We start from the raw sequence: 15,329 nt of genomic DNA on the forward strand, positions 1-15,329 counted from the left end.
TTGTTTTGTTTTAATACAATTGATTAATTCAACTTAGTGGAGAAATAAAGTTAATGCATAATTTATAGGGAGAAGCTATAAAGATTTCAGTTTTATATTATATGAGTTAAATGTGAAAATTAATTGTTTTTAAATTTGTGTTTTAATATAAGTTTTTTTTTGTTAAAATTGCATTGCCAAGTGGACCAATAAGGAGAGACTAAAACTCTACTTTTATATATATGATATTGCTTTAAACTTTGAAATGAGAAATATATTATAAACAATAATTTTACATGAGAAATATATTAATTTAGCCAACCAAAATATAAATATAAGTTTAGCCAACCAAAATAAATAAAAAATATTAAAATTTAACCAAAAATAATTTCTCTTGAAAGATAATAAGTTAGTAGGAGGAATGAATTAATGTACAATTATTGGATAGGAGTTACATTTGAGTTAAATGGAGTTACATGTCTTTAATTATAAATAAATATTTTAATTTTTTATAACCTAAAATAAAAGGAATACCAAGTGGCTGAATCAAAATTCACATGATTTGGTTGTTTGTTGATATAAACTCAACACTTACACATAATATTTCAAAATCAAAAATATTACTTTTTAAGTGACAAACTAAATTAGTTTTCTTATAAAATTATATGAATTCTTCAATCTCAATAATTTTAAAAATCCCAAGGATAACTTATATTTTTTTTTGGTTTTTACTCATCAATTTAATTTATAGTGCTAGATTTCATACTAATGGTTTCATCATTAGAGAATTTAGTGAAATGATATTTTTAAAATGATATTTTATTTTTATATTTAAGTTCTAGTTGAATATGTTTTGTTTTTTGGATCATTTTTAATTTTGATTAAAGACACAAAAAACCAATTGTTTAATTATGTTCTTTTTGTTTTCAAAAACCTCAAATCATAAAAAAAAAATATATATTATATTGATCTCTGCAGATTTAACAATTGGATCACAAAACAAAATAGTCTTTATAAATGGATAAATGGATAATTATATTGATCTTTAAATATTATACTGATCTTTATAAATTATTTAAAATGATACATGAATGTGTAAGATAACCAGAGACATAATAGATAATTACATATGGATCATTTTAACTTTATGATCTTATTGTGTCGTGAATATTGATGTATGAAAATAATGACTTATAAGATGTTAATATAAAATAGAAAATGGAGATAAACATTTTAAAAGATTAAAATAAATATATAAGATATACATATCATACAAACTCTAAAACTAAGCTTTTACAATGATATTTGATTTGATTTTTTATAACCCATACAACAACAATAACAAAAAAAAATACAAAACAAAACAAAAAAAGAGATTTGAGAGTAGTGGAAGAAGATGAGAGAATGAAAGAGTGATAGACTAAGAGAATAAGATAATGAGTATTTATAGGAAGAGAAATGATGAAAAATTACATTTAGAAAAATGAGAATTACAATTCTAATTTATTGTTTTGTTTTAATACAATTGATTAATACAACTTAGTGGAGAAATAAAGTTAATGCATAATTTATAGGGAGAAGGTATAAAGATTTCAGTTTTATATTATGTGAGTTAAATGTGAAAATTAATTGTTTTAAATTTGTGTTTTAATATAATTTTGTTTTGTTAAAATTGCATTGCCAAGTGGACCAATAAGGAGAGACTGAAACTCTACTTTTATATATATGATTAAAGAGTTAGCCAAGCTGTAATTCTTGATAAAATAAAATATTAGTGTTTCATAGTATTTAATTGAGAAGCTTAAGTATGTATATATCTAAATACTTAAGCTTTTTTTTTGAATGAATATAAAATTTATTCAACCAAAAAACTCTTTGTTACAAAATATGCATCCTTAGATCAAGCTTTTATTTGATTATAATTTTTTTGATGTTTTAGACAAGAATTGTAGAATGTTTAAATCTCTAAAAACAAAGTTGTTCATACATGTATCAATTACAAAATGAAAAAACCTATGTATCAATTAAAAAAAAAAAATCAACATCAAATTATATTTTTCAAAAAAATTTCAATTAAGAAAAACAAAAATAATCTCTACATATATTAAAAAAAATAGTAGCAAATTTTTTTAAAAAAGGGTCAGTCATAAGTCTTGAATCCCTGCGATATCGAGCCTTGATCTTAGATGGTAGAGAGCAGTGGCACCAACGGATGCCTTGGAGGTTTGTTATGCACATCCAAAAAAGTACAGGTGTTAATTCGAATGAGCAGTAAACGCAAAGGCTTTTTATGCAAAATATTTGTTTCCCATAAAAGTTAAGAGTTGAACCGGTTTATCTCTTAACTCGGTCGCAATTTGGTTTAGACATTTGTTTCAGATTAATTAAAAATCTGGTCACAGACAATCAAAATCGCTACAACTTCCCAAGTCAGCTTCGAAGCACGAGCGAGCGAGCGAGCGAGGCAAACCCAAACAAACCAAAAAAAACCCAGCTTTTTGCTTCGTTCGTTCTCTCATCTTAGATTCTTGTTCATCTTCCTTCAAATTCACCTCGAAATTTCCAACCTTTACTGCTTTAATGGAGATTCTCCACTCCGATCAAGCTTACTCTAACGGTATCTCTCCCTCCACTCTCACTGTATATGAATGTTCTCAGCTTAAAAAGTTAGGTTCTTTTGTATGATTTTAGTGTCACTTCCTTATATGCATGTCGTTCCCAGACCTGATTTTGTGTTTATTCTGGGAGATTACGAAGATCTTTGCAATGTTGGTTGTTTGGGTGTTTAGACTCTTGCTGACGTCTTGTTCCTTGTCTCATCTTTGGGTCTGTTGTGATTGAATGTAAATTAGGGTTTGTGTGAAATTACCAATTGGTTGACTTTTTTAACTGTGTTGTTCATTTGGAGAGTAATGTATGTGTGTGTGGCTTGTTTGGATTTTTTTATGACAGGGTACTATAAGAATGTGCGTAAAAGGAAGCTGAATCAAGTTGATGATGGAGTCCATGTTGGGTCTGTTACACCTGAAGCAAAGCGGGTTAAGAGCTCATCCAAAGTTATTGATTATTCTCAGCCATTTGCTGTTAGCAACATGCTTGAAGCTTTAGAAGGTGGTAGATTTGGGAGTGTTACGAAAGAGCTACAAGAGATAGCTGATCTGAGGATGGAATTGGTTAAGCAATGTATCTGGTTATACCCATCTCTAGCGGATACTGAATTTGGAGGAGGTAAGAATCAGACGATTGAGTTGGAAAATCAACAGGTTGTGGAAGCCGATGTCATCAATTTAGATGATGATGATGATGATGATACTGATGTTTCAAGTAAAGCTCTCTGTGTGGTTCCTTCATCCGATATTGTGAATCTTGATTCTGATGATGAGGGCTGCGTGAGTCCGAGGCCTAAGTATCAGTTTCAGTCAAGTCTTGTGCTGCATCAGATGAATCAAGGGGATGTGACACCAGTAACACCGCAACTCAATTTCGAGGAGGTCAATTTAGGGAGGGGCTTGGAGATGTCTTCTGCCATCAAGCGCATTGAGATGCCTTCTGCCTTCAATGGCATGGAGATGCCTTCTGCCATCAAGCGCATTGAGATGCCTTCTGCCTTCAAGGGCATGGAGATGCCTTCTGCCATCGAGGACATGGTGGTAAGTTCCTTTTTTGGTCAAGCTATCTGGTTCTGCGTTTAGACTTGATTAAAGGTTACAAATTAATGTCACCTGTATTTACAAACTAGCCATAAGAGAAGGTTGATTTTTTTGTTTACTTGTGATTTTCACAGGAGGGACAAACAAGTACAGACAAAGTTCTTTCCATAGAAAATGGTATGGTTAATGATAAAGGTGTCTACGTGGGCGTTGAGGAGGATGACAGTGATAATGAGTCTAAATCAGGAGATGAGGATCTTGGTGATATCTGGAATGAAATGGCCATGTCAATAGTGTGTTCCAAGGTATATATGTCTGAAGATTTTGTTAAGATGGAACTCTGAAATTTCAATCCTTTGCTTTTTCTCCGAGAGAAGATTGAAATTCATCTTGTTGTCCAATATATTAACGAAAAATAGAAATTCATCACAAGGATTTAAATTTTGACAAACCGATCAGTATGGACTCTACGTTTGCATAAATTGTTTCCCTACTGCAACTGTGCAGTTGTTCCTGTTAGTACTGAGACTGTTCTCTCTTAATTTTAGATTTCTTGCATCTGAGATATTTAGTAGAAAGCTCATGTTAGAGCTTAGCTCCTTAACTTTAATGTTTTATTTCCCACTTTTCTTGCTTTGTTCATTGAGATTACAATAAACGTGCAGGATGTAGCCGGGGAGACTTCACAAAAGGAACCAAAGGCAGATGTAGTGGAAGACTGTGAACACTCGTTTATTCTAAAGGACGATATGGGTTCTGTTTGCCGTGTCTGTGGAGTTATTGAGAAAAGTATATTAGATATAATCGATGTGCAATTCACTAAAGTAAGTATCCTTTCCTTTTCTGATACGAAGCTAATTTGTGCTTTGATGGAAAGTATGTTTCGTAGTGCTCGAAATTTTGTTGGCAGAATACAGTAGCGGTAGGACTTCTTCATACATGTTTTCTATTTCCATTACCTCCATAATGACTGTGCTTCTGAATTTTGCTCATCCAACTGTCATGTAAACTTTATTGTCCATAATGGTCTATTGGTATATTGTCAAACTCGATGTGGCTGCTTAGCGCAAAACTTTTATCCCTAGTAAATACTGGTGGAGCTTCTAATAAATTTTTTTCCTATAATGATATTATTGTAGGCAAAAAGGAACACGAGAACATATGCTTCTGAAACCAGGAATAAAAGATTTGGTGAGTCTGATGTTGAACTTAAGTTATCTGAAGAAGGGCTGATGATAGGTGGACTGTCTGCTCATCAACTGCATGCTAACAAAATGAAGCCTCACCAAGTTGAGGGATTCCAGTTCCTTTGCAGCAATTTAGTGGCAGACGATCCTGGTGGTTGTATCATGGCTCATGCTCCAGGTTCTGGAAAAACCTTCATGATTATCAGTTTTATGCAGAGCTTTCTTGCAAAGTATCCTCAGGCTAAGCCACTGGTTGTACTTCCGAAGGGAATTCTGTCTACTTGGAAAAGAGAGTTCGTGAGATGGCAAGTTGAGGACATACCGCTGCTTGATTTCTATAGTGCTAAAGCAGATAACCGTGCACAGCAGCTGGCTATTTTAAAACAGTGGTTGGAGAGGAAGAGTATCTTATTTCTCGGGTACAAGCAGTTCTCAACTATTGTGTGTGATGATTCAAGTAGCGATTCACGCTCTTGCCAGGAGATATTGCTCAAAGCACCTTCGATCCTCATTTTGGATGAAGGACACACTCCAAGGAATGAAGACACTAATATAGTGCAGTCCCTTGCGCAAGTCCAAACACCAAGAAAAGTTGTCCTCTCAGGAACGCTTTATCAGAACCATGTAAAGGAGGTTTTCAACATTCTCAACCTTGTTCGACCCAAGTTTCTCAAATTGGATACCTCCAAATCTGTTGTGAAGAGGATATTGAGTCGTGCTCCATCTGGTGTCAAGGGGAGACTTACTGGAAACAGCAATTCAGACATGGCTTCAGTGTTCAATGAAACTGTGGAACACACCCTGCAGAAGTGCGAGGATTTCAAGGTGAAAATTGCCGTAATCCAAGATTTGCGGGAGATGACCAAGAAGGTGCTTCATTACTATAAAGGAGATTTCTTAGATGAGCTTCCTGGACTTGCTGATTTCACTGTGGTTCTTAATCTGTCTCCAAGGCAGTTGAACGAAGTGAAGAAGTTAAGGCATGAGAAGAGAAAATTTAAGGTTGCTGCTGTGGGAAGTGCAATTTACCTTCACCCGAAGCTGAAAAATTTCTCTGACAAGTCTGATAATGTCGGTGATGATACTATGGACAAAATGCTAGAGAAGCTAGATGTGAATGAAGGCGTCAAAGCAAAGTTCTTCCTTAACTTGATAAACCTGTGCGACTCAGCTGGTGAAAAGCTCTTGGTGTTCAGCCAGTATCTCATTCCACTTAAGTTTCTTGAAAGACTAGCTGCTGTAGCTAAGGGATGGAAAGAAGGGAGAGAAGTTTTTGTTCTTACAGGCGAGAACAAATCTGAGGATCGTGAGCGTTCAATGGAAAATTTTAACAATTCGCCAGACGCCAAAATCTTCTTTGGTTCGATAAAAGCATGTGGAGAAGGTATCTCGCTTGTTGGAGCATCTCGCATACTAATATTGGATGTTCCGCTAAACCCTTCTGTGACCCGCCAAGCTATTGGGCGAGCGTTTCGACCTGGACAAAAGAAGATGGTGCATGCATACAGATTGATTGCTGGGTCATCACCTGAGGAAGAGGATCACAACACTTGCTTCAAAAAGGAAGTTATCTCAAAGATGTGGTTCGAGTGGAACGAGTACTGCGGCTACCGAAACTTTGAGGTAGAGACTATCGATGTGGATGAAGCTGGTGATAAGTTCCTTGAAAGTCCTGCCTTGAGAGAAGACATAAGAGTTCTCTACAAAAGGTAAAATCAGTTTAGATCAGCTCCACACATAACTCTTTAACTCACATTTCTCTGTTATTGAACTTTCTTAATGCTTCCCTTTCAGGTAAACTCAGACAGAAACTTCTTCCGGTTTTGGACATGCTTAGGTTTTAGAAACCTGTCAATAAGATAAACTTCGGATGGACTCTTGTGAATTTCTTGAAAGTTTGTTAGCAGTTTAAGTGCAGCTTCAAGCTTCGTTTCAATGTCAAACCTTTTATCTCATATGCCTGTATTGGCCTCTGACTTTATAATTAATCTATTATGTTAACCAGGAAGAGCAAATTGTATTCAGTCTCAGATTGTGTTCATCATCTCATCATGTTTTCTCATTAATCTACAAAATCATTTTCTGGTTTACCTTCACAAAAGAATACATTTCTACACCTTTCTATTCTCCTCATCAAGCTACAAAGTCATGCAACAAATTTGAAGAGCCAAGCCGGTGCTGGTGGTTGCGAGAGTTTAAGTACTGGAAATTGGTTCCGGAGATGTTATTCTCGTAATTATCTATCCCACCAGACATAGGAACATCGCCACGTGCGTCGGAATTTTGAATCCCCAACGTTAAAGACATCCCACCACTACCATTCCTTGTCATGTCAGTCACCATCATGAACCTGTCACCACCAGGAGCCACCGTGCTTTGTCCCATGCTGCTGCTTGCCACACCAGATGCATGGCCGTTGTTGGAACTAGACTCAGTTTGCTGCTCTTGAATCTCGGTGATCTCTGGTGTGTTTTCAGAAGACAGGTTGGGATCATTCTCCTCCAATGCTTCTGTGAATTCCTCCTTGTACATCTCCTCCACCATTGGTTTCCAGAGACGCACACGCGCATTTATGAACCAGTTCGACACCTTTCAACAGTCATCAAACGAAACAATGAAAAATGAACACAACAAAAAGAAAAGCATTCAATGACACAAAAGCTAACAGTACAACAATACCTGGCCTCGGCTCAACCCCGTTTGTCTAGCGAGCATGATCTTGTCTGAATCCTTTGGATAACTAAGTTCAGTGTTTTAAAACACAACTGGTCAGAATCTCTTGTGATCAATCAAGAAATTCACAAGTGTAGTAGTAGAGAGACTTACGGGTGGAGGAAATGCTCGAATAGCCAAGCACGGAGAACCAAAACAGAGGAATCAGGTAAACCGCGTTGAGGCCGCCAAGTGTGAGGTTGCATCACACCTAACCGCTGCAATGCTCTTTGTTGCCTTACCTGTTGATCAACATTCCTTAATCTGCTTATCCCTACTCCTCTCCCATCTGATCCATCATGTTCCCCTCCTAAACTTTTCCTTATCACCAAGATTTGTCCGGATATCGCATCCCTTAAGCAACGGAAATGCCTTGAGATGGTCTGAAGCGCGAGGGCCGTGTACGGTTTGGCTGCTCCACATCCAGCTATTACATCGAAAGATGACACAACTATCTGCATCTGATGGTAATACTGCTTGTATTTTCTATCCACCTTTAAACAAAACAGCAATTTATGTTACAAAGAGAAATAAGTTCAGACCATAGAGGATATGATATTAGAGGATTACCTCGTCTAATATCGAAAGAAGTTTCGACAACTTGCTCTGCAGTTCTTGTCTCTCTGCTTGAGGGATTTCAGCAATATTCGTCTGAAGAATCTTCTCTTTTTCTTCACTAATCTTGTCTCCCTCTGGCTGAAACTGCTTCAGAGCTTTCTTAACATTAACAGCTTCATCAAGAAGCTGTTGAGCAGCCTTGAGATACTTTGAGTTGTGAATGGTTCGAGTAAAGCCTGAAGCAACCTGTGTTGCATACTCGTTGTTATTATTATTGCTTCTGGATGTCTCAATCTGCGAGCTGAGACCAAGACGCATCATCACTGGGAAACAACTCCTGTCATTGTCTTCTTGATCTCTCCAAGAACCAGAATCTTGAACCTCCACCATTTGTGAAGCTCCACCAAAACTTGACAGTACTTGAATCTCTTTTGAAGGTGAGACATCATTGTTAGTTGATTCTCTAGGAAACGTCTCTGAGAAAGAATTTGTGTAGATCATTGCGTTTCCAGGAGCATATTCTGGTCTGGAATAAATCTCACTTGAGCCACTTCTGTAATAAGTTGCCATTGTCTCCTTCTTCTTATGATATCAGATCATCACCATCAAACAAGGATTGTTCTGTTTCAAAATAAAACACATTCAACAGTAAGCTCTTTTACTTTCACATTATGTTATAAAATCTTTAATTAAACAAGGAAAAATAATTGATTTTTTAGAAATTGAACCAATGAACAAGGAGTATACAAGAAACATGTGAATCTATCTCTCTGCATGAACTTAAGAATTTAAAAATGAGAAAGAAAGGATAGATTAAAAAATTACCAGGAAACCATAAGCTGGCTTGTGGGTGTTAAAGGAGACACACTATGAAATCTCAAACTGAAAAAGGAACAAGAATAAAATTGTTTTTTTTTTGAATGATGATCCCAAGAACACAAAATTGACAAACAAATCCTTATCTCCCCCCCAAAATCAAAATTTTTGAGAATATAAAATGCTTTTACCTCCACCAAAAAGATTCAAGAGCTTCTAAGTTTCCCTTTTTGAGGTAGAGTAGAAGATAATGGATGATCTCTTTAAAGCTGGTTGGTTCTTGAACTTGCTTCTTCTTGTTTCTTGGAGTAAAGTCTTTTGGTTAAAGATAACAAAAAAAAAAAAAAACGTTTAAAGAATAAAATTAAGTTTAAGGAGCTTCTGTTCTTAACAACCAGTTGGTAGATCTATAAACCCCATCTCTAAAACCTAATACTAAACCCTAATGTCTCTCTCTCTCTGTCTCTTTCGTCTCTGTGGCCTTTTGTTTTTGTTTGCTGCAATAAAATATGAATGGAGCTAAGCCTATAACCACCATACAAATTATTTTCTGTGTTTTTTTTTTATTAATAATTTTTGTTTGGGTTGAAAATATGATATTTATTCCTAATTGGTTACTAAAAGTAAAGATATTCCTAAGTCTTCTGAGATGATTTGTGTTCATCAAGCATAGTTTTGGAGATAAGACAAAATACATTTTCATATCAAGTTTTGGGTGCTATGCAATTTTAAAATATTTCATTGTCCGATTTGTAAACCAAATATATATATATATATATATTTTTTTTTTGTAGACTTTAGTAGTCTCTTCATCTTTATTAGAGTGGGAATAATTTGTGTAGCCTTAAGACAACGTGCCAAAGTTTACACACGGATGTATTTTTTTCAACACCTTTTTATTCAAAATAAAAATAATTTCACTTTTTTGGGTAAGCTTTTTACAGTTTCTTCTTCTTTGTCTTTAAAGTTCATTTTTTCAACATTTGAAAACTTTGTGCCATGGTCCACATGCCATACTATATAGTTGCATTTGCATATACAACTATTTTTGTAAGAAAAAATGTAAAATGAGAACAATAAAACACATATTCTTATGAATTAATTGCCCACTCAGCTTTGTCCTATTGTGCCCACAGATTTTTTAGGTATTTACGGACTAATACCTTTTCTTTCCACAATGTTTCTCTTCTGTTTAAAACTTTTACTTTCTTTCTCACTGAGTGTAGGTCCATATCTTGTCATGGATGAATGAAACTTTTACTTTCTTCTGTATGAGACTAGGTCCATTTTACAGTTTTAAGAAGCGGAAACAAAATGAGTAAATGCCAACTCCAAGACATTTTGTAAGTCTGATTTGTGGTATAAGGTGGTATGAAAATGACAAGAAATTATGGTAAGAGATATATGTAACTCTAGTTAAAAAAAAAAACATTTGTGGTGAGCAATGTTAGTGTGATTAGAAAAATGGTCGTACTACCTTGTCTTACTATCATCACAGTGAAAGGTTTGTAACTTTATATAGAGAATGTAGGACGTGGTACACATTAAACCACAGCAGTATTGATGCAAAACTCGAATTAACATAAGTGTATATATTATGAATGGAGAGACCAATCCATAATAGAAAAGAAAAGCAAAAAGATTTTTTACGAAATACACACAGTTGAGTTTTTTTTTTTTTTTTTGGGGTAAAAATAGTAGTCTTTTTACTGAAAAAATATTTTGCAAATTTCGAGATTAAAAAAAAACCGAGAATAAAGACGTCAAAATTAAAAGAAGAAAACAAAATAATTCAAGTGAATAAATCATTTGGGGTGAGTAAGAGAAGAACGTGAATTGATGGGTGGCAAAGGAAAGAAGGGAAAAATGTCTGAATTGGGACAGAGATGGCAGAAGCAGAGAGAGACAGAGAGACTTTGACAATGGACAGAGTCGAGTCAGTGGATAGGGAAGAGTGACTTAATATATACGACCAACCAACCCATATTATTACTTTCAAAAAAAAAAAAAAGTAATAAACAAAAATAATAATGGAAGATCTACAGAGACAACAATCGAATAAGTCATGAAGCCGGGAGATTTGGTTAATTCCCCTACTTCGTAGTTAGTACTTACGTTGAATTTGAGATTGTATTGCTTTTAGACTTTTAGTTAGTAAATTAATACACAGACAAAAGACAGAATTGTCGTCTCGTCGGATGAGAAGTAATTAAGTGATGTGGGATTACTAACCTTACTTCAAATTCATTTTGATCATAACCATTCCATTGGTAGTTCAACCGGATTACACTTAAAGACGAATCTTCGTTAGGCTAACCCTTTTTGTCGAAGAAATCTCAAAAAGTGCAGTTCTACTTAGTAGACCTTTATGCCTCATCTCAAATTAGTTTGGTTTAAAATTAAGCCAAGATTTAGTGAGAGCTCTTCTTCACTTATGCCGGAAATCCTTATCTCAAATTAGTTTGGTTTAAAATTAAGCCAACATCGGGAGTCAATTACTGTCTTGATCTTTACTTACAGATCCAAAGAGTTGTTCACTTTTTATGGACATGCCTGTCCCAACCCTACATTTAAGCTACTGAATATGTGCATAGGATTGCCAGAGAACCTTATAATTTATAAGAGATGGAAAAGAAAACAAACTTAAAACTAAATTGACACAGTTTGTGATTAGCAATACAGAGAGATGAAGCAAAACCCCAAAGCCTTTGTGGCAAAAAATGGCGGGTTTTAAGATTCATTTATAAATATTATAGACAAACCTTATGAGCTTTTCTTTGCTCTTTTCCATACAATAACAACACCGTAGAAATCAGACGAGGCCAACAAGTCCTCTCCATGGTTCCACGCAACACACATGACTGGAAACCTGTGACCCTGCAGTATCCAATTCTCACAACTCGTGAGTTGGGTCTCTTATAATTTATAATCCATACACAAATGTTTCAGAAAAAATTAAAGAAAAGAAGATATTATCTAACCTGTAGCTTGTTTACACACGTGTGCTTCGGTTTGGTTAGATCATAGAAGTAGACATTCGAGTCTTCGCTCCCAGCAACTGTAAACACGAAGAAACGCAGAGCACATGACTAGGAGTTTTAAAAAGGCCTAAGCATCTACTATTACCAGTAAAATAGGTGAATGAAGGACTGAAATTCAAACCTATGTATTCTCCTTTCTCTAGGGATAATAGCGGGCAAAACGATGCTTGGATTCTGTGTATTCGCGGGGCTAGTTTGAGGGAGCAACGCAAAGTTAGATAACCTTTTATCTGAAGGGCAACACTGCATCACCAACGCAAAAGCAGAACAATCAATCATAAGGATTTATAAGGAAAAATAAAGAGAGCAAATGCAGAAACAAAAGTAGAAGTTCTGTTGCTGAACCTAAAGAAACACAAGTTTCCGTCCTGAGTACATGTGAGCAGAACAGGACCTGATGCCAGTAGGGAGAAGCTTCGGTACTTCACAGTTGTGACAGGGGATTTGTGATTAGTACGATGGCGATGAGACCGGGATAATGAACCTGTATGTGAATCCATGCTCACTGAATACACCGTTCCCTGCAATTATTATTAACTACCTCGTAAAACTAAGGTAAAAATGCCACAGAAATCTTCATCTAGTTAATAAATGTCAAAAGCACCATGTAACCCGTTGTAGGCTTGTAGCATACCGAACAATGCAAAACTTGATGTCAGTCTTGACCACAACATGTGTAACTGTAAATATATCAGACCATCTCCCTAGTTTATATCTTTTGACATCAGTACAGAGAATAGTTACCTGCCCATCCCCACAGAAAATGATTTGGCCAGTGTGATCATGGTCCATAGATGTCACCTCATCGTCGAACATCAATTTTTTTATAATTCTCCCAGTGCTGAAATTAAACACCTACCTTGTCAAGCAGAGAGATGTAAAGCATTAGATAAGTAAACAATTGAAAAACACAAAAGCAATACACCAATATACTTAGCTACGACGAGTAGTACCGTGAGTTCCTTGTTTGCATTGCCAGCGGAGAGGAAATTATTATTGACCTGTTGAAACAAGCAAGAGAAAACCAATAATTTCCTCACTCAGTATATGAGAAGATATTCACTATCAAAACCAACAAGTTGCAACAAGAGAATAATAAACAGATGACAAAAAGATAGCAACTTACAGGGTGGAAACGGATACAAAACTGTGGGGAGATTCCATATATAACTCTAATACAAACGCCTCTTGACAACTCCCATACTCGTATTGTCTTATCAAGCGATGACGACGCGATGTATTGATTGTTTGACGAGAAGTCAAAATCTGAAGGTATTTGAAGAAACTATAAAGTAAGATGCTTGAATTAATATTTGACATAGGATTTAAAATAAATATCATCCATAAACCCTTAAGCTCTATCGATTTCTTTTACACTTGCCACTCAAATCTTACCCCTAACAAAGCATGTTAAGTAAGTAGTATGCATCATATTCTAAGAGTTTCGAAGAGCAAGTTCAGGATAGCAGACAGATCTTTCCAATACAGAGAAAGAAAGAAAAGAAACAATACCAGTCAATCTAACCTGTGACATCTTTCGAGTGTCCTGTCAACTGCTTGAGGACAGAAGGCTCTTCCGAGAGACTGCAAACTGTCAAGCTTCCATCTGATGCTCCATACGCAAGTAGATCCGAACTCATATGGCCAAACTTGAGAACAGTAACTGCATAATAGTTAAACAGACTCACTCTCAGAACTAAAAAAAAACACAAACTGAGTCATAAAACACAAAACCAACAAAAAATAATAAAAAATACCAGAAGATTTGCATTGATCGAAGATGGAATGCATTCCAACAAAAGAATAAGCATGTTCAACACCACCACGACGATATGAACTATCACCATCACTCAAACTCGAGCTAAAACTCGCTCTGCGACTTGAAACCTGATTGACACTCCGTAAATCCTAGCAAACAAACACGAACTCCAGTGATCTATTTTGGTAATTCCAATGATCTTAAAGTCTAAACTAGGAATGCAATAAGTGGTAAAGAATGGATGAACTCTACTAACCCTACTAGAAGTAAAGCTTTCAGCTTCAAACTGATGGGAGAGAGGACCCGTAGAAGGTAACCATCGACCACTGAAGCATCAACCAGTAAATTACCCTGATGTCAGAATTATACTGGGACACATAAATCCGCAGAAAACACAGAAACGGTATGTATGCTGGAAACAAGTACACAAGGGCTAAAGATAGAACCTGTTCCCTGGACTACTTAAGAGACTAGGCGTTCGCTGATTCTCCCATTTCCTAGGTCTACTAATGAAATTACGATACGCAACATATCCTTTCCCATTGCATCTCCAATCCTTTCAAAATTAAAGCAACCAACCAAAGCATCTTTTTAGAAAATTAGAATGAATCAGTCAATTGTATAATATAAACACAAGCAAGCAAAATGTGATGAGAAGAGAGGTCTCTCACATAACGGCGAGAGATAGCACCAGATTCAGCTTTCCGATGGAGAAGAAGCCGGCGGATTCCGACGTACTGTGGATCTGATTCCGATGTTGTCGGCTGCATCATACAGCTCAAAAACTCGAGATCCTTCTTCTTCTTCTTCTTCGCTTCATCTTTCTCGCCGATCTCTACCTCTGCTGATCCGTGTTTTACCTCCATTTTTTTTTTTTTTTATCAAATCTTCCCGAGCAATATCTACCTTGCCTTCCGGTAGATCAACTGATCAGCAGAACGAAATCATCATTTTATTCAAACAAAAATCAAACTCTGCAGGTCGACGAAGAAATGTTGAAATTTTACAAAATGCAGAAAACTAAAATAACCGAAAGATAGCGAATTTATTACAAATAAAACCCTCTATTTTATGAAAATAACAGAAAAAGCCCATTGATTTACCAAGTGCATCAGTTCAGTTTTTTTTTTTTTTTTTTTTTTTTTTTTTTTTTTTTTTTTATCACGGTAAAACCTCTATATAATGTACTACTAGGCAGAAAAACTAAGTGATAGCCTTGAGAGTAGAAGGAGATGAAGTTATAAAAGTACCCAGTGATGGAGGAAATGTTAAGCAAGAGAGACGACAAACTCAAATCTTCACCAACGGCTGGTCCATAGTCAGATCTCCTAGATAAGTTGAGGTAATCCTTCATCGGCAAAACGAGGATGGAGTAAAGGAATTTAGTGTGCATAGCAATGGGCCAGAGAATGTTCTTCTCATGCTCGTTAGATTAGATTCATCTTCTTGGCTTAAGCAAAGGTTGATAACAACGTCCCTGATTGTTGTTGATCATCCAGAGGGCATAAAATTGTAGATGAAATCCCTAGCGATGGAGTAAGTATAGTGATGAGTCGAATGGTTGGGCCTTATTAAACGCCTAATGGCCATCTAATAATGAAAGGTCCAATAGTCCAACGGTCAAAAA

General features: G+C 35.7%; 3 protein-coding genes across 11 annotated transcripts; 1 reads left to right on the forward strand and 2 right to left on the reverse strand.

The window, feature by feature from the left end:
• The first annotated feature begins 1,774 nt into the window (after positions 1–1,774).
• On the forward strand, positions 1,775–6,906 carry LOC104747435 (protein CHROMATIN REMODELING 35). Of its 2 annotated transcripts, XM_010469065.3 has the most exons (6): positions 1,775–2,596; positions 2,932–3,629; positions 3,764–3,934; positions 4,295–4,453; positions 4,769–6,525; positions 6,611–6,906. In XM_010469065.3, the coding sequence occupies exons 1-6, from the start codon at positions 2,560–2,562 to the stop codon at positions 6,612–6,614; spliced, it is 2,826 nt and encodes a 941-aa protein (XP_010467367.2). In that variant the 5' UTR covers positions 1,775–2,559; the 3' UTR covers positions 6,615–6,906. The 2 variants fall into 2 exon arrangements, with proteins under 2 accessions (XP_010467367.2, XP_019092837.2); XM_019237292.2 differs by lacking the exon at positions 6,611–6,906 and having other exon boundaries at positions 2,352–2,596; positions 4,769–6,529.
• LOC104747433 (BEL1-like homeodomain protein 7) lies at positions 6,814–9,573 on the reverse strand. Of its 2 annotated transcripts, XM_010469062.3 has the most exons (6): positions 9,094–9,573; positions 8,912–8,968; positions 8,099–8,707; positions 7,643–8,022; positions 7,496–7,556; positions 6,814–7,405 (listed from the first exon to the last, which is right to left on the reverse strand). In XM_010469062.3, exons 3-6 carry the CDS (start codon positions 8,654–8,656, stop codon positions 6,950–6,952), a joined length of 1,455 nt encoding a protein of 484 aa, XP_010467364.2. In that variant the 5' UTR covers positions 8,657–8,707; positions 8,912–8,968; positions 9,094–9,573; the 3' UTR covers positions 6,814–6,949. The 2 variants fall into 2 exon arrangements, with proteins under 2 accessions (XP_010467364.2, XP_010467366.2); XM_010469064.3 differs by lacking the exon at positions 8,912–8,968 and having other exon boundaries at positions 9,094–9,413.
• Positions 9,574–11,498: 1,925 nt separating this feature from the next.
• Positions 11,499–15,309, reverse strand: LOC104747437 (uncharacterized). Of its 7 annotated transcripts, none has more exons than XR_015582975.1 (13): positions 14,953–15,246; positions 14,374–14,628; positions 14,149–14,258; positions 13,959–14,028; positions 13,701–13,851; positions 13,469–13,606; positions 13,070–13,209; positions 12,897–12,944; positions 12,688–12,802; positions 12,289–12,464; positions 12,065–12,186; positions 11,884–11,960; positions 11,499–11,779 (listed from the first exon to the last, which is right to left on the reverse strand). XR_015582975.1 is itself a non-coding variant. In XM_019237421.2 (13 exons), exons 2-13 carry the CDS (start codon positions 14,566–14,568, stop codon positions 11,666–11,668), a joined length of 1,452 nt encoding a protein of 483 aa, XP_019092966.1. In that variant the 5' UTR covers positions 14,569–14,628; positions 14,953–15,309; the 3' UTR covers positions 11,499–11,665. The 7 variants fall into 7 exon arrangements, 6 of the variants coding, with proteins under 6 accessions (XP_019092966.1, XP_087345761.1, XP_087345759.1 ...); XM_019237421.2 differs by having other exon boundaries at positions 12,688–12,798; positions 14,953–15,309; XM_087489635.1 differs by having other exon boundaries at positions 12,688–12,798; positions 13,456–13,606.
• Positions 15,310–15,329: the final 20 nt, after the last annotated feature.

The sequence above is a fragment of the Camelina sativa genome, chromosome 15, assembly GCF_030686135.1.
Source record: "Camelina sativa cultivar CO46 ecotype springtype chromosome 15, ASM3068613v1".
Lineage (NCBI taxonomy): Eukaryota > Viridiplantae > Streptophyta > Magnoliopsida > Brassicales > Brassicaceae > Camelina > Camelina sativa.

Coding starts and splice junctions, on each gene's coding strand:
- LOC104747435 (XM_010469065.3), top strand. CDS start 2,560: ATGGAGATTCTCCACTCCGATCAAGCTTACTCTAACG. Junction 2,597..2,931: donor CGATCAAGCTTACTCTAACG/GTATCTCTCCCT, acceptor TTTTTATGACAG/GGTACTATAAGAATGTGCGT. Junction 3,935..4,294: donor TGTCAATAGTGTGTTCCAAG/GTATATATGTCT, acceptor ATAAACGTGCAG/GATGTAGCCGGGGAGACTTC.
- LOC104747437 (XM_019237421.2), bottom strand. CDS start 14,568: ATGGAGGTAAAACACGGATCAGCAGAGGTAGAGATCGGCGAGAAAGAT. Junction 12,945..13,069: donor TTTGTATCCGTTTCCACCCT/GTAAGTTGCTAT, acceptor TTGTTTCAACAG/GTCAATAATAATTTCCTCTC. Junction 12,465..12,687: donor TTTTCTGTGGGGATGGGCAG/GTAACTATTCTC, acceptor TAATAATTGCAG/GGAACGGTGTATTCAGTGAG.
- LOC104747433 (XM_010469062.3), bottom strand. CDS start 8,656: ATGGCAACTTATTACAGAAGTGGCTCAAGTGAGATTTATTCCAGACCA. Junction 7,557..7,642: donor TTCGAGCATTTCCTCCACCC/GTAAGTCTCTCT, acceptor CACTGAACTTAG/TTATCCAAAGGATTCAGACA. Junction 7,406..7,495: donor CGGGGTTGAGCCGAGGCCAG/GTATTGTTGTAC, acceptor GACTGTTGAAAG/GTGTCGAACTGGTTCATAAA.